Raw genomic sequence first — 25,812 nt, forward strand, 5'->3', positions numbered from 1 at the left:
CACCGCTGTGCATAAGAGACAATAAATAAGTGGCTTTTACGACAGCTCATCTTAATGCATCGTAACACATGTCAGATTCATTATTCAGAGTCATATTCAGTTTTGGGTCTAAGGATGACATGTTTTGATGAAGGACTGAATGTGGTGCTTGATTTGTAACTACTGCGTTTAGTATACCTTTAAAGAGCTGAGGCGTGCATTTTTACAGTTCATACGTCATGGGTTCAGTTGCCAAACCCAGATGCTGTTTTCTACACGTTCTTCCTGTTTGTTTACTAAGCAGTGCTCTTTCAGTTTCAGTTTAGAGTACAGGCAGTGTTTCTTAGTGTACTGGTGAACACTTTTATGCTATTGTTGTGCCTCTGACAAATGTCATGTGAGAAGCCCCCCATTCCCCCATTTGATAGAATGTGACTGTATCACACTGGTAACGTTACTGGGCGTGAGCACATAAGAGTAAAAACAGGTCTTTCTGCTAGTGGCTTGTTGATGGTATAATCACCCAACCATTCCCAGAAAACAAACACACACACACACGTACACACTACTAAAGGGATTGTGTGGCATTTTAAATCCCGTTTTCATTTGTACTCGCACTTGAGTGTTAAGGTACATGAGACAAAATTTTTCCATAAAGGGATGCTGAGTTTCCAAACAAGGAGTTGCCTTTGTGCCAGACATTTAAACTTTGTGATTCTATGCCATATGACAGCTAAATTTGCTACATTGATAGCCAACGGGTTTCATTTCATGACTGGTACTGCACTTTCATCCTTAGACAGCATATAATATTTTCAGTGTGTCTTCATTAACTTGCCTTTTCACAGTAAACACTGCATTCTTATCTTAAAGGCTATGGTGACTGTTACCCTTTCATTTTGAAAGCATATATAATTTTATTTACCTCCCTAAAGAGGTGAATATGCATCTGCATCACATTAATAGGTGTTTTATTTAATACCATGGCTTGATTACTGTTTTTAGTAAGTTTAATAGTAAAAATCGGACCAACTGTCAATTTACCCTTGGTCCTGCTCTTCTGTCAAACATAAGTTACTTTAACCTCCCTAGCATTAGACCCAATCATCACTTGGTCTGTAAAAACAGTGCTAACAGCGTTAGTCCTGAGCTTTACTCAGGTATCAGTATAGGCCTGTCTTATGTAAGCATTAGCCCTAAGCATTACCTTGGCAATCTTGTAGGCATGTTGTCATAATGACATCTGGTAAGAAAAATTCTTCAGCAGCCCAAGTGTTTCATGAGCAGTGTGATGTTGAGGAGCATCTCAGCAACATTGTTGATGAAGTGAGATAGTCTTCAGACAGTGAAACTGAAACAGACAATGAAACCAAAAGCAGCCAGGGATAAAAGTGAAGGTTGACTGCCAAGATCCACTTACTTACTTGAAATTTTTTTTGTTCTTTATTTCGCCTTATACAATTTCTTGTATTAGGAATTTGTTAGTTTTCACATACCCCTTGGGGTCGGAGCTCAGGGTCAGCCATTGTACAGCGCCCCTGGAGCAATTGAAGGTTAAGGGCTTTGTTCAAGGGCCCAGCAGATTAGGATCTCTTTTGGCATTAACAGGGATTCGAACCGGCAACCTTTGGGATACCAGCACAGATCCTTAGCCTCAGAGCGACCACTGCACCCAATTCATTTTAATTTGAATTTATATCTTGATGATGACGTTCTTGAAAGGAATCATGCTACTATTGTCCCGTCTGTGACATTGGATTTTATATTTCACTGTGCTTCCAAATATACCACACAAAAGACATATTTTGATAGCATATACAGTATTAGCATCATTTGTGTTATTATTATTCATTATTATTATTTGTGTCACTATTATACTTTTCACACTTCTGACCTTGTACTTTGTGTTTTTACACATTTGCAGTAGAAAGATGAGATTTAATGTCATTTTCTAAGCCAAGAAATGTAATGCTTATTACATGGTTCTCCGAGAAAAAATGTAATGCTAAGGAGATTAAGCTAACTATGAGGTACAAGTTAAATAACAAACCTACATTTCACATTTTCTTACATGCACTCTGATTTGTTTATTTGAGCTTAAACATAAAATGTTTTAGCAGAAAACACTTCTTCCCAACGTTAGTTTTACATTTGAATACAGGTCGGCCTTTATAATTCCTGGATCTGCATATCCTCAGGTTTGTCGTTAATAATTAAATGTAAATTATTTTATGAATTTTCTGACCTATTGCAGAAAACCATAGACAGTGCTGTAGCAGTGTCAATTAAGTTGACTGCAAATCGGGGCAGCCCTGGGAGTACTGTGCCATACGGCAGCTTTTGCAGTTGCTGTGTTAAACAAGATGAAGTGTAACTTTTATAAAGAAGCCATAAGATTGTCTGGTCTCTTTTTCTTTCAATGCTTCACTGCACAATTGGATTACAGTTACTCCCATCAGATTGCAGCTCTCATCTTGATTAATGTTCTAGTACTATGCCCACTTGTTTGTATGATTATCTGGGCTGGAAAACTTCTTTGTCTGTGGTGCTCTTCCAGTTTCTACAAATCTTCGCTAAGATCAGCATCACAGTAGGACAAAATTTTAGATGTCTATCAGGAGGCTATTTACAGGTGATTTCATTTCATAACTACAACACTGTTTTGTGATTAATGTTGGATTTCAATTGTTATTAATAGTAATCATTTTTATTGTTTACTACCATAAACATACACACTCATTTATTACAAGTTAAATTTAGTAAAACAGTATAGTTCACTAAAGAACCGTGGAGTTGTGCACTTCGTCTAGGGAATGCCATACATCTTTGTCTCAGCAGTCTGCCTCACACTTGTGCTTTGCTTGCATGGTGATCATGTTTCTCACAACTTTTTGCATCTTGCATAGTGCAGTAAACTTAGAATACTGTACAATCAAGGGCCAAAAAATATTAGTGGATTTTCGTATTTGCGGTGGTTCTGCGCTCCTAAACACTGCAAATTGCAAGGGATAAATGTATTTCTGTCATAGTTCTCTGTATTAGCATGTTTATTTGCATCCCCAAATTCACTGCAATGTTAAAGTACATTTTTATTCTCTTCAAATTGCTTAGCTGATGGTTGAAAAGAGTAACATCTAGTAAACCCCTTTTCTAAAGTTTTATCAAACCTGGCCCAAAATGTTTTTTCAATCTTTTACCTTCCACACTAGCCCTTAAAACACTTCTCGCTTTGCATCTGCTCCCCCTGCCCCAGCTGTCCCTGGCAGCATGATATCATTGCTTGTCTGCTAGCTAAATGTTATATGCTAATCTCTTGGTTAAATGAAAGTAATATTCTATAGTCTTGGTCACACAGTTTATTCATTTAAAAGCTGCATCTTAACTAAAATTTTTTTAAAAGTTAATTACATTACAAGTCTTATAATAATCTGAAAAACTGGCCATGCTTGGCTTCAAGGTACACCAGATTATTAATCCAGCCCATCATCTTTATTATGGGTTACATTAGATTTATTTGTAAAATGTGTGTTTATATTTAATTGTTTGCCCAACAATAGAAAGGCATACTGTACAAGCTTCCTTGCCTTATTAGGCCCAGGTGGCATTGAAGAAGATCTGTGAAATTATTTGATTTCCCTTTTTTAATGCAGAGGGGCTAGAAGCTCTGGAAGAGGCTGCATTCCATAATTGATATTTACTGCAAAAGGTTAATTGGAGCAGCAGTCACCCTAATTTAGAGTCTCAATCAGAGATCCACATAAGGACAAAAGAGCTAATCTGTTTCATTCTCCCAGACATGTGCCCTGGAGCTATTGTGGTAGGTTTCACCTGTCAGGAGAAAAATGTCTATACTTGGGTTCTCAGAATACCAAACAGATTGCCTGTAGCTTTCCAAGCTTAACTTGCTTCAGGGGTTAGCAAGATTTATATTTTTTTAACATGTCTTTTTGTTATTAAGCATTCACAATCCTCTGGGTTTATGTCCTTGTTATTATGTCAATAATTGTCTTTATTGTAGGCATGTGATAGGATTTATAATTATATTTTTGTAGTAGACTTTAAGAAAACAGTTATAGGAAATTTCTTTCAAGGTATAGAAATTTAGAAACATATACTTGTGTATGGAAATTATTTTTCAGTTTCATTTTAACCAACACTTTACCTGTAAATCCTTGGATTGCTGTAGTAACTGTTATTTGACTGTCTTTAAGGCCTGACATCATATTAATCCAGTTTGTATCACCATTCTATATCAAGCTTTAATTGACAATGAGTAGGCACTAAAAACAAAGATAACATTGTTACAATTTGGAGGGTTTTTTTCTTATTTCCATTTTAAATACAATTGTGCACCTCCAGGTTGACCAAATGAAATGGATCCAGAAGTGTTGTTGGCAATTCCTAAATATTTCTTCCCTCTGCTGACAGGGTGTTTGACAATGCATTATGATGTCACCATATCACATGTATTTACTTTTCTTCATTCATGCTACATTTGGAATTCTCTTTAACCACTTGATCTAATGTCTTGCAGAGGACAGGATCTTTTACTTGGACAGGAGGACACAGTGAAGATGAGTTGAACCAGGACTTGAAGGGAACGGCAGAGCGTAGTAGCCCAAAAGATCATCTTAGTGAGGTAGGTCTTCTACTGCCTGTGATAGGATGTGTTTGGGGGTGGGGTTTGGTGAGCATTTGACTGATGACACTGTTAAGGCCAGGTTATACTTGATGTTCAGATTGCTTACATGCACGCATCATGGCTGCCACACTTTCCCAGCACTCTTTTGACTCATCCTCTGAGCACGTTATGAGAAATTGTCACAGCGCATGTGCGAGTTGCAATACCAGCAAAAATTTGGGTGGCGTGTGTGTTGAAGCTTTGCTACGTGATGTCAGCATTGTTCTTTACTGTTAACATCTAGTGACAAACAGAACAACTGGCAACAAATTGCTAACTCTTTGAAAGTGGGTGTTGAAACAGAAATGGAAGTAAATTCAAGACAGATGCATCCATGCAAAGCAGAAAATGTCAGAGAAAAAAATGTTGGAATTGGGCCATTGCAAGATAACAGTGTGACAAGGTCAATGTGGGTGCTTTGATGTTCAATGAATGGTTCAATGCATTGAAGCAAATCATCAGACTTAATACTGGCATACAAAAGTATTCATCTTGCTTTTCTTCATCCATTTCCTGCATAGGCAATACCGGTGTTGCATATTCCGCATCCTAATGATGCGATACATTTAAAGGTCTCACATACCATCTTCTGTATTGTTATTGCTGTCTTTTTTTGTTTTGCACCTTCACAACAGCATCTCGCACTGCCACCTGCTAGAATCCTTACATAAAGTAAATGCAAGTCTAGTCAGTACACTACTTGCATAGCAGCAGCATACACGTCATGTAACGCCAACTATATCCCGATCCTTAAATGCAACCTAAAAGCTTGATGTGGTTTATGATTATTAAGAAGGTACTTTACCAATCAGTGCCTTCAATAAAAGTTTCTTTGCAACCATTCAAGAAGTTCACAGAATCTCTTAAACTAATCCAACTTCTGTGAGTTTGAATAGTTTTTGTCTTAAAAATTAATTTGAATTTTAGTAAATGATTGTTTTGCAGTTCTGTAAGCCTGAATTGGATTAAGCAGTAGTTGTTTTTTTTTTTTAGGATCATAAGTGCTGATGGTTTGTTTTGCAAGTATGCAGTAAGGCAGTTCACAAACAGTAATGCACATATTGAGCATTCGGTAGTATCTATAGAAAACTAATATGAAATAGATTTCATAATATCAGTTCTGGGAACCTAGAGTAGCACATTGAGAGGCACCTAGGCTGTGTATTACCCTTGTCGAAATGCAGTAGATCCAGCAAAGTAAGTTAGTCCCTGTGGTCCTCTTCTCCTTTCTTTTTCTGTATTTCTCACTCTCTCATGTGGGTCAGTTCCCTTAGCAACCACCTGGGTCATTTAGGACAACAAAACAAAGTCTGGTGGCCCCTTTTATGAGATTCATACAAGACCTGTCTAATCCTCTGGGAATATTCCTTCACTGGGTAGACAAAACAGGCAGCATTGAGACTGGTGGGTTTGCACCTTTTGTTTTCTTACTAATGCTCAGTTGAACACTCCTGTGAAAATATGATATATGTTTATTATGTTACTGAAAACTTAAACAAGCAATCTTAATTAATGTGTAGTTATTATAGTAATAGCAAGAAATGTCTGCACAAAGATAAGCATTACATCCTAAAAGTCATCCATGTTAAAGTGAGTGAAGGAAAACCTTTGGATATTCAAAATAGGTATTTTTCATCTTTAATCACTGAAATTTTATTGTGATGCCCACTAGTCAAACCTCACCCCCGTCACCTCCTCCCTCTCTAGTGATTGTGATCTTTAAAAGGGTGTTAATGAGTTAAGAACAGTGTTTTTGTAAAGATGTATGGTCTGGTAAAGAACTGAGCATCGTGTGACCCTATACAAAAACTGCAGGAAATACTTGTGCTAAATATTTTAAAAAGATCAGTTTATGAACCATTATCAAAATGGTCTTGAGCAACATTTAGGCTGCATTACCTCATAGTTAATATAGACGAGCATACTGCATACCTAGTTAAGTAGATTAATGGGCTTTTTTATTGTGTATATGCTGTATCTATGAATGCCTGCATTCCTGTCTCTCTTCAAAATTTAAACTATCAGCATCCCAAACACCCCAAAACACACACACACGCGCGAAACAATTGTAGACCTTTCTAGGAAGTGTTGTACAGTAGGTATGATATATGAAGAGCAATACATTACCCCTACCTCATCATACCTAAAATCATAAATATTCATAACTTGTTTACACCCACAAGGGAGGCCAGTGCTGAACTTTGAACCTTTAGCTTTATGTTCTGCTTAACAACCATAGATACCTATATTTTATTATGTCAATTGAAGGCAAGTTTAATACTTACTTTTGCATATTGGAGGTTATTGGCATTTCTGAGCTGTAATATTGTTGAACCAAACCCTTAAGGCTTTTCCACATGTATCATAGTAAAGCTATTTCTGTGGACTTGTGGCCCACATAATGATACCAAATAAGCATTGGCTAAATAAATAAATGGATATAAAAGTGGATCAAAGAGATAGCATAACAAAGGTATTTAAAGGAAACGAAACCTATTCAGATTTTGACAGCTCAGATGGAGCTTCCCCCATTAAATAAGACTTTAATGAGCACTTAGCTGTATCATATGCCTTCTCTAAATTTGTTAACCAATGAAGACAATTTTTGTAAAAAATGTAGAAGGAAAATCTTTCATGGAGGGGAAAAAATTGAACAGAATTGAACTGCACTGAGGTAATGAAAAATTATGCAAAATCCCAAGCTGCTAGTTTTATCTTTGACTTAAATTAATGTAAAATATTCTTCATAACTAAGCTTGTCACTGAGGCACCTCTTACTCACTAAATTCAATCAGACAGTTCATTTAGCTGTGAAAATGGCAGAAAGAACATGCTAGTAATAAAAGGTTGAAATAAAATACTTTAGGTTTTGGACATTGTGAAATGTAAAAATGTAGAAAGTGCAGCAGGCATCTTTTTATACTGAAAATAACCCTACAGTGGCAAAGTATCTGTCCAAATCATCTTTAAAACTAACATATTAATCTGTCCTCTCTTTGTTTTTTGTTTTTTTCATGTTTGGTGGTGAATCTTTTTGGCTTCTACTTTACAACAATTTATTTCTTGTATAGCTCGAAATCACATAAGGAATGCCTTAATGGGCTTTAACAGACCCTGTTTTTTGACAGCCTCCCAACCTTGACTCCTTAAGAAGACAAGAAAAACTGAGAAAGGCACTTCAGAAAGAGATCCACTTCCATTAAGTTTGGGTGTGCAATGGGTGTCAAAATATGGGGTGGATATAATAGACAAAATAACACAAATAAATAATCCTCTTCACAGAGTTAGATGGCCAATCTAACATTGCCACCTCAGAAATACAATACAGTAGTGCAAACTCGAAGGCAAAATGCAAGAATAGATTATACAACTTACTAAATAAAAATATTTATCACATATTATGATACATATTTGTTCAAATACATCAAAAACAATGTGAAAAGTAATTAACATACATTATATACATTAATTGACATACATTTATTAACATGAAAAACAATACATGTCCATCAGCTAATTATAGAAGCACTGCCAGGTTAATAGAAAAGGAGTCAGACAGGCCAGACTCAGAGTCCTGGAGACCTCTGACAACTAGTTGCTTCCCCTCCACTTTACCCATGTGTTTTCTGGACCCAGGTTATCTTTTCCACTCCAACCCTGAAGTCCTTTTTATTTTTGCTTTCATTGTGTTATTTACTCCTTTCAATGACCGTATTATGGGACTCAGGTTATGGCACTCCCAGGGTGCCTTGTCTGTTGTCTCAGTGTATGCTCCGACCGCGGTGAGTGATGTCTCAGCAAGGGAGACATTGCCTTCGCAGTTTCACTCGGTGCTTGATGGGTACACACAAGGTGACACTCCTCTGGTCACAGGCGACTTCAGTGCAGCCACTGGCACTGACAGGGCTATGAGGATTGTCTCGGTCCCTATGGGTATTGTGTCCGTGGTGAAAATGGCTCCATGTTTCTTGATTTTGCAAAAGGCCAGGGGCTGCGAATCGCTGGATCCTGGTTCCAGCATTCAGAACCACCTCATTGGACTTGGTACTCCAGTACTGGTGGTGCGGTGAAGGAGATCGATCACAACCTCGTGGGCTGACTATGGAGGCACTTGCAAAACTGCAGTCTACAGAAGTGCCCAGTTTGTGAATTCTGACCACAGACTTGTTGTTGCTACTCTTAGGATCCAGCTTAGGTCCAGTAGGTAACCACCTAGTAGGAAAATGAGCCTGGACTTGGCCAGACTCCAAGATCAGAGTGTTTCTAATGAGTTTGCCTGCATTTTGTGTGAGGAACTTAAAGATTTGGGTACGACTGCCAATCCGAATGTGAGGTGGGAGACCTTCTGTGACAAGACCCTGAAGGGTGCTGAGGGTTGTGTTGGTGTTACCGGTGTTCCCAGAAGTTTCATCTTGATCGGAGTCGCAGCGCATGGCTCAATGGCAACTCTGATCTGTACAGGGAACTGAGAGGGATGGCTGTGAGTGCTCTGAGGGCAGATAAAGAGGCGTTTTGTTAAAGGAATCTGTGAGCAAGTGGCACACCATCTGTGGTCTAGCGACCCACATCCTGCTTACAGAGGAATCGAAGCATCATGCACATCTAAATTGTTTCTCAGAGAGTCACAGTTGATGGAATGGTCCATACGGATGACACTGCAGTTGTGACCCTCGGGGCTGGCTACTTTAAGCAGTTATTCAAAGCTGATCCTCCGGGTAGGACGTTGGACATCTCTGGGTCCACGGTTCTTGAGGCTGATCCTCCAATTAGCTGTGAACCACCCAATCTCACTGAGATTGCACAGGTGGTGAACCAGCTGATGGGGTAAAGGCTACAGGGATCTGTGGTATATGGGGTGAACTTCTCCAGGCTGGTGGTAAGGCCGTCCTTCTGGCATTGCAAGCAATCCTTGCTTCCATTTAGGAGATTGGCATCATTCCAACTGACTGGAAAATGAGACTTGTTGTCCCTATCTGGAAAGGGAAAGGTGATCGCCTGGATTACAGCAACTACAGGAGGATAACACTGCTCTCTGTGCCGGGTAAGGTCCTTGCTAGGGTTGTCCTCAATAGGATCCATGATCACTTGCTCTCCTACCAGCAACTGAAGCAGTGTGGTTTTACGCCTAAGAAGTCTACCATCAACCGCATCCTGGCACTTAGGGTTCTCATGGAGTGCAAACACGAATATCAGCAGAGTTTCTTTGCAGCCTTTGTCAATTTTCACAAAGCATCAGTTGATAAAGCTGCCCTGTGGGACATCCTGGGGGTTTGTGGGATCCCCTCGAGGTTGCTGAATATCATGGTCAGCCTGTACACTGGTACTGTAAGTGCTGTGCAGAGTGGAGGCAGAACCTCTGCGTTCTTCCCAGTTGATTCTGGGGTTCAGCAGGGGTGTGTTCTTGCTCCTACTCTGTTCAGTGCTTGTATGGACTGTGTGTTGGGCAAGGTCATGCGGTCCAACAGCTGTGGGGCATCTGTTGATGAAGAAAGATTCACAGATCTTGACTTTGCTGACGATGCTGTGATCTTCGCAGAGTCAATGGAGGGACTGAGCGAGAAGTCTAAGTGTCTGGGCTTATGAGTGTCCAGATAAAAACCAAGATCCAGGTCTTTAATGACCTCTTGGGCACAGCCATCAGCAGTGTGTCTGTTTGCGGAGAGATTGTCGACCTTGTCAAGAGCTTTACTTACCTTGGCAGTAACATTCATGTCTCTGGTGACTCTTCCTATGAAGTCAGTAGATGGATTGGGAGTGCATGGGAAGGGTCATGAGGTTGCTGGAAAGGGGTGTGTGGTGCTTCCGATATCTATGCAAAAGGACAAAGGTCCAAGTCTTTAGAGTCCTGCTGCTTCCTGTCTTGCTATATGGTTGCGAGACATGGACACTATCCTGAGACGAAGATTGGACTCCTTTGGTACTTTATCTGTCCGGAAAATCCTTGGCTACCGCTGGTTTGACTTGTGTCAAATGAGCGGTTGCTCATGGAGTCCCGAATGAGGCACATTACCTGCAATGTGAAAGGAGTCTTAGTTACGGCACTACAGCCATGTGGTGCGTTTCCCTGAGGGTGATCCTCATTGTTGGGGACCTGAGTGGTTGGACCAGGCCAAGGGGTCACCCACATAACACCTGGCTGCGGCAGATAGAGGGTCATTTCCGGAGGGTGGGACTGGACCGTGTGTCTGCCTGGGGGGTTGCAAACCAGGATCCCAAGTTGTTTCGTCGTGTAGTGGGTGTGACAACACACTGTACCAGTGCATGCTCCCCAACTTGACTTGATTATGTTGTTTAATGAACAACATTTTCCTTCTTCCCAATAATGATTTTAATTTCCTTCCTCCCCATTGACCACTATTTGGCTGTCTCTTTTACATAATTTCTTCTGCCTTCCTCAAATACTTGTTTTGAGTCTCTACAGTTCTTCAGTGTAGTATCTTTTAGCTTCTTCCTACTTGTCCATGTTATACTTGGTTTCAAAGAAATGTATTGCTTAGTGTGCCACCCTATCCAGGGTTTCAAACACCCCTGTGTTTGCTGGGGTAGGCTCCAGCAACCTGTGATGCTGCTCAGGATTAAGGAGATTTGGAAAATGGTATGGTATAATTTTTCTTCTTCTGATTTTGTTTAGCTTCTACAGTTCTTTCATTATTTTTAAATTATGGTCTCATTAGTTACTCATCTTCCAAGTAGATGCACTATTTTTATGTGTTTAAGTTTAAAAGAAAGTGAATAATACATTTTTATTTAGTGTAGGTGAAAAGTGCTTTATTATGTACGTATTAAGTATACCTGTATATGCATTTCCAGCAACTGATTCCTTGAGAGCACATAAAGCAAGTGGTGTTACTGTGGTACTTGTGTTACATTAATGAAATGGAATTTTAACACTAAGAATAAGCTGTGAAGTAAAAAAAAGTTGAAAATCACTAATAGGGCAAGTCAAGAGTTTAAAATTACCCACAATTAGTGAAAGCATGGAATCCCTTTAATGTTGTTGTGTTGCAGATAGTAAACAATGACCGTTTAGTGTGTCATAACTGAGCAGTGCCTTGCTTCTTAATTCTAGCAAGACAGTGTATCTGCATCCTTAAATGTAAGCAGGTGAGGCATAACTGACGTGATAGTTCTTGTTCACACCCTCTCTAAAAGCAAGATTGTTAAGGAAAAAGAAGTTTAGTAAAGGACAAACATTTCAGTATGTGTCCAATGTTGCCAAGAAAATTTGCATTACCAAAAATTGATAGATGGTCTTCAGATGTATAGTTCTAACTTAAAAGAGAGAGTATTAAACGTCCATTTTAATCATTTCTTCTGCCTTTTTCCTGATTACTGATTATTTGATTACAATGGCTGCATTACCTTGTGATGACTAGTGTCTTGAGTATTTTTTTATTGGCAGTGTTTTGTTTTCTTTTATAAAAATATTTTGTGCATTTCCACAACATTTTTTTTTCCTGGCAATTGTAGCAAAAATAAATTTTGTTTTGATGGCTAAATTCCATCTACAGTATTTTCTGATCTGTTGTGTTATAAATAAGGAGACAGAGGACTGGCAGGCTTGACTTCAGTACTGAAAGAAATGCTATTTTGTCCATAGTGGCATTGGCTTTGTTTTTAATCACTGCTGCTGTAGTCCAAAAATGTGGGCTTTATACAGTTTCTTTGTGGAAACTCACAGGAGAGAAAACATAGTTCTTGCCTGTTCTCAGCAATCTCTTGGAACTGGTCAGGACATTTTTCTCCTCAGCACTTAATGATAATAGTTTGTTCAGTCTCCAAAGTATTGGGGGTTTGTAAATGACTGTGTCTGTCATGGTGCCAACCAGTGTGCTCCGTTTATATGGGGTTGCATTAGTAGATAATACACTAAGGACCAGTAGAAACACCACATGGCAAAAAAATCTAAAGACATCTTAATCCTCCCAGTTTTTCACAGAAAGACAGAGATGGTGATTACCACAACTAATAAAAATTGCTTCTCTGCAAATCATGTCTTTCTATCTTCAATCTCTTTGTGAATGGTGGAGTAGTATCAATCCAAAGGCAAACTGAGCCATACAGAGCTACCTAGTAAAGATTTCCAGTATGGTACAGTTCATTGGTGGAAACAACAGAAACTGTTATTTATCTGGATCACATCTTTGTTCAAATTAACTTACAAATCACAAGTGCCTATTACACCTTTGGTACAATACATCACTGACTGAGCAAATTTGAAAGCCCAAAACATTATAAATATTAATGAAGATTCCTGTTGGTAAAAACCATTTTAGGTGATCACAGAGTTAAGCGCACACAGGAAACAATACTGGCATTTGGATTTTAGGCTTCAGACATTAAATAAAGATTGAAATTCTAGATGAATCTGACAGTTCTAATGATGACTGGAAGTTTGTGGCAGTGCTGCCACACAGTATCTGGTCTGAGAGGTGAGATGCAGCAGACATGTGACCCCTCAGCAATGACATCAGCAGGTGTCCAAAAGAGGCCGTGATGCTGTGTTTATTCTGGCCTACCTAAAATGGTATCCTTTAGCACGAAATCCTTTTCTTCACAATAGCCTGTCCTGGTGCTTCTTTCCCTATAGAACAAATACTGTAGTAGTAAATTATAGAAAATAGAGTCACAGAACCCTGCGTGTACCACAGCAGGGCATTTTTTAATTTATATCTCAACTAGGGATTGTTTTAAAATGAAAGGTGTTCCAGGGGAATGAGGCCATGAAAGTAGTTTAATTTATTTATGGTTGTAGTGTTCTTTGCATTCATACTTACCCTATTCTCTTACCTTCAGAATAAATCATCTTAACACTAGCACAGAACAAAATGTTATTTGTTTTGTAGCCTGATCATTACAAACAATTCAGGGTAGTTTTTGTGCATTATTTTTTCTTTATATATTATTTATATTGACTAACTTAAACATGTGCATGAGTAGCAGTATACATATTTGTGTTTTATCCCTTCAGTCTCTCCAAATGGATGTCATTTCTCATATAGAGATTGCTTGCTCTGTACTAATTCTTTAAATGCTGAGTTTCTGCAAATTTATTGTCTATTGACAAATTGTAATATCTTGAATGAATTATTTTGTGTACCCTACTCACTCAAACAGTGCCGTCTTTTAAGTTGTAGAGGTGTTTCTGCTGCTACTCTGAATCAGCCGCTTCCATCCCGAGGTGGGAGAGGGCAGGAGATCTAAACAGCACAAACTTTACATTTGTTTTATTTGAAGTGCTGTCAGTAGCTGTTTGTTTCATTCCCTACAGGAATCTCCACTTACTGAGTCAGGGCCAGCAAGAGAGTAGGTAGCACTCAGATGGCTCCAGTTGAAAGGTGTCTGGTCACTGCTCATCACTTGTTTTGTTTGTTTTACTTAGACAATGGGAAGGCGAAGTGAGGATTAAGTGCCACTGTACAAACATCGCACTGCTTTGTGTTAAACTTTCAGCCCTGGATGTCTCTCCCGTCTGCGGATTAGAGCAATGCTCCCAACCCCTTACCCTTTACAAAGAGTTCACCTTATCTGATGTTGCCGGCCAAATATCCAGACCCTTTGGTGACAACAAAGAGCCAGGTGCCCTTTTTCAGTTCAGATTCTTAACTTGCATATATATATATAATTTATTTTATACATTTTCCCATTAATGTTTTTCCATTGTTTACCGTGCCTGGAGAGCCTTCATGTCTAATTCAAACTAAATACTGTAACAGTAGGGGGCGCTATCGCTCCCTTGAACCCTCAGGTACCACGCCAAACACCAGGTAAAAGTGCTACAATAATTATTTTTATTACTATAATTATGTGCACCAAGCACCCTCCACTCTACACTACTCATAAATAAACACAGTACAATAATAATAACAATAACCAATCCTCCGACTCCCAGACGCGTTGCCCTCCTACCACCCAGCTCAGCTCGCTGTCTGGGAGCTCCCATAGTCCTTTTATAGTACATGACCCGGAAGTGCTCCTTACTCTGCAGTCCATGTGACTTCCTAGCACTTCCGGGTCAAATCAAAACTCTTCTTTTCTTTGTCAGCCTGGAAGCACTTTATTCCTTCCATCCTCGTGACAGGCAAGTACTTCCGGGCTGTAGGAAAAGGATAGTGACTAGGGATTCTAGTGTTCAATGATGTGGTTCTGTGCTGCTGTAGACTATTTACTCAAAGGTGCCATGTGTTGCCATATTCAGATAAATTTGTGAACCCCACTGTAATAGGCAGTTATTGGAAAGTTTCTGTGCCTTTGGTTAGCGCGATCAAATTTGACCATTCTCCCCTGATGTATCGCATCATTTTCTGTAAATTGTAGAAACTGCAGAGCTTGAAAAAACCCAAGAGGGAAGCTGTTTGTGAGATGCTGGAACTACTATGTTTAGTTTCAACAATCCTACTACTCTCAAAGCTGGTTAAATGGCACATCTTGTGCATTCTCATGTTTGCTCTGAGAACACATAAACCTCTAAATTTTTATTTGCATGTAATATACAGTACATTGAATTTCAGCCACATGAAAGTGTATTTGGAGGTGCGGACTATTTACATTAACAAGCAAGTAAATGATCACCATAGGTATTTGTTTGCCTATTGAAAGTGGGGTCTAGTTCATAGCATCACTTTATTTTGCTTGCAGGCTTAAAGAATGTGTTCACACTATTTTGCTCACTTCTCTTCTCTTTCTCTCCACAGAGTTCAACTCACAGTCTTTCAGGCCGGGGTTATTCGGTAAGCCAGTTTGCTTTCCTTTTGTTTTTGCGGACACTTGAAACAGTGTAATGCATGCAGTTGTTTTTTTGTTGAAAAATATCCTTTGTTTATGGCTATTTTTTTTATTTTCTGGAGAAGCTTTTTACTTTCTTTGTCTAATAAAAAAAGGTGGTGACTTTAGGCTGCCATGTCCTGCAAAAGTGTGCTGTTCATGGAAATATTATGAAACATTCTACCAATAAACAAGACAAAAGTGGAATGTGTATATTCAAGCACAGCTGTGTTGGTATGTCAGTGACATGTTGATGCTTAAAACAGTTGGTCACCCTGAAATCATCACTGGAAAAAAAGATTTCTTTAATAGATACAACAGAAATAACTTACTTTGAAGGTTGTATTTTGGTTGAATAACCATGAGACACAGAACACTGACACTTAAAATGAAGAGACTGCAATACAGCATGGCATCCAGCTCACAGAGTCAAAAGCTCTCACTTTATTCTTTGTATGATGTTTTTAACCTTAAGGAACATCTAAAATAAGAAACATTAGATGTGCTATTCAGCATTACCAGTGTTGGTCGTTGAGTTGCTTGCTATGATGTGCCTTCCTCCTGTAACTGACAGGAGAGATAACAAAATAAGCATGCCACAGTGCTGCGTGACTCCAGTAGCAACGGAAAGAACTTGTGTCTTTATGAGTTACCAACTGGCAGAATCCGAGAGAATTCAAACAGGATGTTGCAAGTTCTCAAGCCTTCTGCTTTCTTTATCGCCGCTTGAGATCTGTGGTCTGGCCCACCTCGAGCCTGCGGCAGGATCCTGGTTTGCACTGCGAGAGTTATTTGTGCTGTATGCTGTCAGCCCTTGCTGCTGTGGTTAAACTGAGGGGCCTGAGCTGTCTCAGTGAGGTTTCAGAGGTGTGCAGGAAATGGCAGTAAGGGCAGGCTTGAGAAGCAGTGCATAACGGGGGATAACTAGGTTATCTGATGGTCACCCCCTTGGCCTGATAAGCATCAGTTTCTGAGAAATCTTCAGTAAGATGAAACCTTATCTTTCACTGTTGCTTGTTATCTTTGCATTTTTATACAGATGTTAACTCCTCGCTGCTTGATGACAGAAGTGCAAACCCTTTGCCACTCTGACAACGTGTTGATCTTGGGTGTGGAAAAGAAGAAAAAAAAGACATGTTTCAGCTTCTTTGTTGAAATTATTATGTCTTTTTTTTTTAAGTAGGGTCATTTTATCTGTTTCGTCACTTGAGAGCAAGCACTCTTAAAACAAGACACTCTGCCAGAGCCAGTTGAGGAGGTGCTTGCATCCACAGAAGCAGACTGATTGTTTTTTAACCGTGCACAAAAGTGTTTGCTCTTGAATATAATGTACTTTTTTCAAAATTTTTCAGTTTCTTCTATTATCATACTGATTTCCAAATAGCATCATGTCACTGTTATCTACAACTTGAATGATTTTGCTGTGTGCTTGTAGATTCCTTGCAATAGTCTAAAAATTCTCTTTAGTGATGAGATCTTCTCATGGAAGTTTTAATCATAGGTAGCATATAATCAGATGTTATGCAGCTCCCCATTTTTGATATGAACTTTACACTTCTTTGCACGCACATGGAATTACAGGTATTCATTATGTGCTAGGCTTGTGCCAGTTGGCCAGCTGTAGGATCATCAGGCAAGGAACCACTTTTCCCTGATGTGTCTCCCTTTTAATCCCTGAACATCTCAGGATGGTGAAGCAGCAGTAGCAGTGTCTCCCTACCATTCCATACAGCCAACCCTAGGTACCTTGTACTCCTCATTTTGCATTGTTTCATCTATGCTGTGTCTCCTCTGTCAATTCTTTGACCACTTTGTTTTGTCTGGAACCAGCAGTTCTGACAAAGTTTAGAAATCCTTATTTGGATGTTCCAATGAAGCCTCTTCAGCCAACTTCTACAAGTAAGCTACTGTGTTACATTGTAGGCTTCCATCATCATCTCTGACAGTTCCAACAGGACAGTGATCTCAGCCATGATGACTGTCCTGGCACAGATCGACCACAAGATGATATCTGGTCTGATGGTTAGACCTCAGGTGGCATTCACTTTCAGGTAGCTTTTAGGTTTAAGTCCAGGTCACTGCCTCAGGGTGATGTTCTGTGCACTTTCACAGTACCTGAAGAAGTAGATTAGCCGTTGTGATGTTAAGGAACTCAAGCTGTTCGCTTCCAGCCTGCATTCCTCCAAAACTTCTGAGCTGAGCTTCTGAAGAACCCAATCATGGCATCAACAATACTGACCCTAGGTTAGTGCCACCTTGCTGCCAGAGAGAATGTGTTGTACACTTTGGTTACGTGCGTCACTTAGTTTGCAGTTTGTTTCTTTTGCATACCAGAGGTGTACATTTCTGGGATTTAGTTGCATATCATATGTTGACCAAATGAGGAAGCTTAATCTTGCCTGTAGGATCTTCCACATGTTGGCCCACATTATGATTCTCTCCAACAGACCTAACCAATTTGTCCACGTCCCTTTTTGACTTTGACTCACTGCCTTGATTTTATATCTTTCTTCTTATATATCATTTACTTCAGAAATCACCAACTCTCTAGGAGCTTTCTTTGTTACTTTAGACCATATCTTCAGCATTATTTCCAATCCAAATGCAACTATACCTTGCTCCAGGCTCACGACCACCTTTTAATATATGTAATCACTGATTTTTTCGTAGTATTCATGACCCAGATAAAGCTGAGTAAATTCGTAGTCTTCTTATGAATTATAATTGCTAATATGACCAAACTTGAAATGCTTAATTTACCCCATCTGACACTATTTTACGTAAAGTATTTTAGATGGTAACACCCTGAAGTGGCACACAACTCTCAGTTAAATAGGAAATCTTTATTTAGTCCTCTTATTTGGTTGTCAAATGTGCATTTTAGGTAACATGCCACCCCACTTTATTACTTTAAGTATTTTCCAGCTCTCCCTCTATCTTGTCCTTTTAAATTTTCACTTGTTTTCGTACTTGCATCTCTCTGTGATTGCAGTTGTCATCTAAATTAAATCAAAGGTTTGCTGTCAAAGAACATTACACTAGGATCCATGCAGCCATGTGTAAAAATTTTAAAGTACACAGTATTATCCCATAAGACTCTGGCCTGTAGGATTTCTTTTGATACATATGGTACATTTTATGTATTGTATGTGGGTGCTGCTTTTTGTGTGTAATTAAGCTTTTATAATACTTGTGAAATGTAGTGTGATCATTTACTGACATAATGCTGAACACAACTGTAAGATCACCAAGAAAGAATGAGAGTGTGTTAATATGAATAATAAAACTTGAGATAATTTTAGTTATTGCCATATGACATATTTTAACACATCCAATTTTTTACATTTAAATATAACTTGTGTTCTAATGGACAAATCTTAAAGAAATGCCATCCTTTCCTTATTGTTTTAATGAAACATTAGTAGGTGATGTCATGAATTTGGGTATGCTTTTATCAGCAGCTGTAATTCTGTGGAGAACCTTTGTCTATTAGAGGAGGTTTTTTGAACTTCCCAACACTCTATTCTCCTTCAGCTCTGTTGCAGGATGACCTTATGTAGACTTATAATATAATAGCCCAACTGCTCCTACAGTCTTCTCACTGCTCCTCCTTGCCCCCCCTCCCTCATGTTTCCCTCAAGTTCTAAGTCATATTGTGTAGCTATTCCTCACCCTATAGTGAGCGTCTTTTGCTCACAGGTGCCTCTATAGCACCATCTTTTCATACGGGGAAAATTAGTAAAAGAAACCAATACCCAGCAGGCCTCAGTGAGAGGCCTGACATTGGCAGGCTTTATGGAGGAGCCTTTTGTGTCAGACGCCCACCATGAGGCCTGTCCAGGTTTGTTTATCCCTGTGTGCGGGCCTGCTTCAGAGCAGAAGCCTGCTGCTTGCTTCACACCAGGGACCCAGACTGTTGCCTCTAGCAACAGATAAAAATTGCTGTTAACCACAGCGGGGCCCACTACACATCAATCATGTAGTCCAGATAAAGGCCTCAGGCTCTAGGGTCTATTGAATAGCTGTTTTAAAATAATTTCCAGTGGCTGCACACCCTATGGTTTAGGCAAGAGCAATTCAGTGTATTATCCACAGTTTTTGCTGGAAGCACTTTGATTTTTGTTACAAAAGGGGAATTCATTTAAATCCACTTAAATAAAGAGAGTACTAGAAGGAATCAAGAGTGACATGGCAAATTAGAAGATGCTTTAACTTGAGAAATGGTCTTTTTCATCAAGCTATGAAAAGTTTATTCTTGATTCCTCTTACCATATGGTTTTGACTAGATCATCTTTGGTTCATGGTCCAGTTAACTAAGATCTCCTTGTAGCCATCAACTGGCCACATTATATATTTCCAAATAGACCAGTTTCTTTTTCTTTGCTTTGTTAGTTGTAGAAGAATAGATTTTTTAGTAAGTATGGTACTGAAAAACTTACATACATTATATAGTGCATCACTTCAGATTCTAATTCAAATCTTCATAGAGGCCAGTTTCAACACAAAGCTGGCATGAGACCATTTCAGCCCACTTTGGTGTTCTAGAACTGGCAGTAGTTAACTATTAGTATAGATTGCTTTATATTACAAGCTTATCAATGTTTCAGAAAGAGACTATAGTACTTAAGCCATACTGTAAAAATGTAGCCCATGAGCAGAGTTCTTTTATTTAAACCGCTCGCTCATATTCTGCCCAACCCATCTCTCCCTCTCTTTTCCTTTCTTTCTCCAGCACATTACTTGGGGGAGCTTAAACTACGTGACTGTGCCTGGTTATCTGCCTCCCTGTTTTAGAAAACTTTAACATTATTAAAATATCTTTCAGTCTTTATGCATTTGAAGAAAAAAATCTAATGTCCCCATATATATCTTTTGCTTTTTTATTTTAATTTTTTTTTCCTGATGTTATAGTATGCTATTCATAATATTTTTGAGAAGCTGTCTGTGATCGTAATGTGAAAGGCTTACTACATGGCTTTCTCCTTCAACACTAAAAGCATTTTTTGTAATAATTATTTGCAGAACTTGTTTCATTATGAACTGGATGGTATTTTAACCTAAGGTGTATTAGGAAGTACTATTCATACACCAAGTCAGTTTGCTGCCGTAAGAGTAAGTGCGTAATTAAAATGAAAAAAAGTTATCCCTCTTATGACCAATGTTATTTTGAGAGAGAAGTGACAAAATTAAGTTGATATACAAAGACTGTCACATGAAGAACAAACTTGATTAACTCAAAAAGGGATTTGATTCTACATGTGAACTCGGATCCTGCCTATTTGATAAAAGATACTGCAACTGTCCACACTTTGCATGCTGTGCTTCTAATTAATAATAATTTAATAATATTCTGATTAGGGCAGCACAGTGGTGCAGTGGTTTTTGATGAAGCTTCACAGATGGAACATCCTAAGTTTGAGTCACATGCCTGGTTGTTGTCTGTGTGGAGTTTCCTATGGATCCTCTGCTTTTTCCTCCCCCATCCCCAAAAATATTCTAGTTGGGTAAACTGGCCTGAGCGTGAGTAAGGGCTTGAGTGCACTCTCGTCCTGTCCAGAACTAGATCCTGCCTTTGTACCTGATCCTGCCAGAAGACTGAAAAAAAAAAGAGTAAATTGTATTACATCATTGGTTTTCCTTCTCCCAACATCACCACAACTTTCAAGTGAAACAGTATGTTTACATTATTTCTGTTTTTATGACTTTTGGTTTACCTTCAGTTGTAATTCCAACTCAGATAACAAATGATAAATAAAAGACTCGCTGAAATTGAACTAGTGACATTTTACATATTCAGGAAAATACATTTAATGATTAAAGCACTATGAATATTACAACACAGTGTATTTTATATATTAATAGGTTATTGAATAAAAAGATTTTAAAAATGTGTACTTTGGCTTATTTGCATAATTGCATACTTCTCAATTTTCCTCAGAAGGCCCCTAGTATATACTGTACACACCTCTGGCCAAGCACTGGGCTAAGTATTCTTAACTTGGTAGTAACAAACTGTAAAACAGAAACTTTTTTTTCGCTGAACTGATGATGCTGTTTAAAAAAAAAAATGATTATGTAGTGAATAGAAATGAAGACAACACAAGTTGCCCACAATGCAATTCATATTGTAATTCAGACTTCATTATACATTATTCCCATGGTATTAAATTTTCATAGCAAAAAAAGAACAGAACCTTTGGTGTTACTCGTTATGAGAGATTTGTAATTCAAAACACTGCAAAATAAATGCATATCAATGCACAGATACATAAGTTTTAAGTTTTTCTAAGCTTTTTCTTTTTCATTAAAATACATTAATCTTGAATATTAAAATTAAATATTTCCACCACAGTAGTACAAGACATGTTGCATGTTGATTAGCATATGCAAGTACAAATTTCACTGCATTCTGTACACATGAAAATAAAGACCCTGTAAACCTATAATATAAAGTGTACTGCAGTGCAAAGTCATCCAAATGTTGATATGTATGTATCTTTTTCTTTTGTAATTTTAAATCAAACTTTACTTCAGCAGTGGTTGTCTGTTTATTTCCTGCTTGAAGAATTTAACCCATTAGTTGACTGTATCTATGAAGAACTTATAATGTAATATTTCCTTTTAAGAAAAATGAGAATTTCAACACTGTGCATGAAGTTGAAACCTCTCTGTTGTGATAATATCCCCTATACTCCCTGGGTATAGGCATAGCAGGAAAAGATGTATGACTTGACCAGTAAAGCAATCATTGAGAAATTGGCAGCTCTTATCCTCTACCTTGTTGAGATCAATGAAAGATGCACAGCTGTATAATTTACTTCTTGCTGTTATCTACCCCTTTTTCTGCATCATATCAGTGAAAGGTGTATCAATGTCTTAAACGCTTGTTCTCATGAGCTACAATAAGTGCAACTTACTGCTCTCAGAAGCATTTGAATATACTGTGAGACTTGTTCCAGTATGGCAAGTTTGATTGCTTCGTCTCAATTGAACTCAACAGAAGCTCATAGATGCAGTGCTGCATCTATAAATCAATGTTACAGTTCTCCATAGCCGTCCAAGGATATATAGCTCACTAAATTAAGTTTGTTTGCAAAACACTTAACATGCATTCCCAGCCCACTTTAATGTACAATGGTGTGCAAATTGTGTGCTGAAAACTTTCACCTTCCCATCATTTTGCAGATGGCAAGTAACAATTCTTTCAACATGCAGTCAGTCTGTCATGTTATGCTTTAGTTCTAGTTTTTCAGTCATATTTCTATATTGCCTGTTTTCAGTAAAAGATGTTTTCATTTCAGTCATGTAGTAGTGTCTTGCAGTTCACCATGCATGGCCACATTTCATATTGGCATTATTTTGTATAATTAAATTCAATACAATGAAATTTTAATAATAATGAAAGTAGCTTTAATATAGTGTCTAATAATAAGTTGGTGTTGTAAAAGAATACAGGTGTCCACAGTGGTGAATGTACTACTGGTGTAGAACAGGATTCTTGGCTTCTTCTAAGACCTCTCTGCTCTTGGGTGCCAGTGTAGGACATGTCTGAAACTGTATTGCTAGTGTAATATTTCCCTATGTAAATTACTGTGTTGAGAGCTGAACATGCTTTCCATTAATATATTCACCAAATGTAGACCTTTTCTCGTTCTGGGTTGTACATGTAAATCCTTCCAAATAGTAAACTTTGTTTTGCTCCTGAATTTGCCTTTGGCAAATCACTATATTTTTTTCTAAAAACTACTGTGGTTTACTTATGTAAATACATGGCTCAAAACCTATTGTCACCATTCGAGATGTTCTGCTCAGCAGAGCACATCTGACTTGCATCTTTTCCTTGGCCTTTGTTTACTTTTTGTTCAGTTTACATTAGCGCAGTTTAAGGGTGATTTTGCACTCTCTCTTTCACATACACACAAAATCAGACAGATGCCATTCAAGGCGCATTGTTTTCTTTCCTGTATATTTACCCAGTTTAACTGGGGTTAACAATAAATGCATATATTGCATCCGTAAGAAACCTCAGATAAATTATAAAAATTCATTTTAGTGCTCTTAAGTCTTTTAAAAACATTTAGGTTTTGGTAAGATAAAGATGAAAAGGTGGAAAGTCCATTGTAATCTAGCCCAGGAATTATAAGATCTTCAGTGACCTGCTTCAAAAAAGAGCAGTAGTTCAATTTTGACTTGTGTTTGCTAGAGCCTAGATAACAAGTGTAAGCGTGAACTAACAGTTTTATTGGATAGTCACAACAACATAGTAATTAGACAAACATCGCTTGCATTGCCTGAAGCAGATCAGATCTCCACTATTTTGTTTTTATTTTATATACTTCTTGACGTGTCACACTTTTTCTCACCATTTAGAGGAACTTTACTGTATATCACTGCCCATTTTGAAAAACTATTTTAGCTAAGTGAAGCAGGAATAAAGTTGTTAGTCCTACATCTTTGTTGTCTTGTCCTTTGGGCTTCTGTCTTTAAATGGATTTATTCTGCCTTCAGTGCCTTAAACAGCAGTAAGGCTTGATATCCGGTGGGTTCATTCATTGCCACTAGGCTGCACTTCAGCATGTAATCTCTGTAGTAAAGAACAGATTTCTAAAGTTACACAAAAACCTCACATATACAGTGGTGGCTTGTCAAGATGTTGCCCAAGTTGCATGTTTACAGCCATTGTGCTAGAATTAATGCTTAGTATAGGGTCATCAATTCCAAAGTGCTTTTTATAGCCTATGAAATCTTGATGGTTAATAGGCACAGTTAGCCTATATTGAAAGTATTTATTTCAAGAAATAAAAGATGAGCAGAGTCTCTTTTGGTCAAATTCGGCTGCTGCTTTTCAAGAGGAATCTGATCGTGGGAGTAGAGATGTGCTGTGGGCTATGGTTTCATCTGCCACAGACTTTTAACAGGAAAGTTAATAGCATGTACAGCTCAATAAAATAAAAGATCTCAGCTTTACAGCTTCATGGAAGAGTAGCGATCCTGTATTAAAAATGGCGCCGATTGCCATTGCCAGAGGCATTTTATTCCTTGCCAAAGCAATGTCTTCTCCAGCCTGATTATATAGTATAGAGACAACAATGAATCAAAGGGATTTATTACATTGCTGCTTATTAATTCACTGCATTGCGTTAAGAAGACTTTTTTTGCTTTAAAGTATGATTTGGGTGTGGGAGGAGAGGGGGTCAGGATTGACTAAAAGAAAAGTATCTTGTGTAATGAAGCACTGTGAATCACTCTTAACCATCTGCTTTAACTAGCTCCTCTGATCAGATGGCCCAGCACAAGCAAGACAAATCAAGCCACTGGCTAACAGATTTCCTGTAGAAATTATATTGCCAGTTTTTCTATTAATAGATAAATCAATTACAGATACACTTAGATTAACTCTCTAGATTATCTTTATCTCAGTCTGATCATTTTCTTTATTTTAAAATATGCAGATATTCCACTTATAATATCTGCTTTCTGGCTGTCCAAACTAAGGCTGTGGATGTTGACAGGACAGGAGTCACCATGATTTAGAATTAATTAAACAAAAACAACTATGATGGCTTTCTTGTCATATTATGTTGACTTGTTGTGTCCGGTGGCACAGTGGTAGCGCTGCTGCTTCACAGTTAGGAGACCCGGGTTCACTTCCTGGGTCCTCCCTGCGTGGAGTTTGCATGTTCTTCCCGTATCTGCATGGGTTTCCTCCAGGTGCTCCGGTTTCCTCCCACAGTCCAAAGACATGCAGGTTAGGTACATTGGCGATTCTACATTGTCCCTAGTGTGTGCTTGGTTTATGGGTGTGTGTGTGTGCCCTGTGGTAGGCTGGCACCCTGCCCAGGGTGTGTTTCCTGAATTGCGCCCTGTGTTGGCTAGGATTGGCTCCAGCAGACTCCCATGACCCTGTAGTTAGGATATAACATGTTGGATAATGGATGGATGGATGATGTATCAATGCAGAAATTCTGGTCAGTACCATTAACCGATATAATTTTGTCCGCCTTTGCCAATATCAGTGACCCCTCTCTCTTGCTCTTTTTATATACTGTATACATACACAGTATACAGTTTATATTTATATACATATATATACACAGTGCAGGCCAAAAGTTTGCACACACCTCATCATTCAATGTGTTTGCTTTATTTTCATGACCATTTACATTGGTAGATTCTCACTGAAGGCATCAAAACTATGAATGAACACATGTGGAGTTATGTACTTAACAAAAAAAGGTGAATAACTGAAAACATGTTTTATATTCTAGTTTCTTCAAAATAGCCACCCTTTGCTCTGATTACTGCTTTGCACACTCTTGGCATTCTCTCGATGAGCTTCAACAGGTAGTCACCTGAAATGGTTTTCACTTCACAGGTGTGCCTTATCA

The 25,812-nt window shown here is 38.4% G+C and overlaps 1 protein-coding gene across 6 annotated transcripts in view; it reads left to right on the forward strand.

Annotated features, from left to right (window-relative positions):
* fbrsl1 (fibrosin-like 1) overlaps nt 1-25,812 on the forward strand; it is a 494,424-nt gene that overhangs the window by 216,853 nt on the left and 251,759 nt on the right. For all 6 annotated transcript variants that reach the window (XM_039771449.1, XM_039771451.1, XM_039771450.1 and 3 more), the window contains exons 3-4: nt 4,514-4,618; nt 15,355-15,390. In XM_039771449.1, coding sequence (XP_039627383.1) covers nt 4,514-4,618; nt 15,355-15,390 — 141 coding nt within the window. The remainder of the gene's footprint in view (nt 1-4,513; nt 4,619-15,354; nt 15,391-25,812) is intronic.

Source organism: Polypterus senegalus, chromosome 12 (assembly GCF_016835505.1).
Source record: "Polypterus senegalus isolate Bchr_013 chromosome 12, ASM1683550v1, whole genome shotgun sequence".
NCBI lineage: Eukaryota > Metazoa > Chordata > Cladistia > Polypteriformes > Polypteridae > Polypterus > Polypterus senegalus.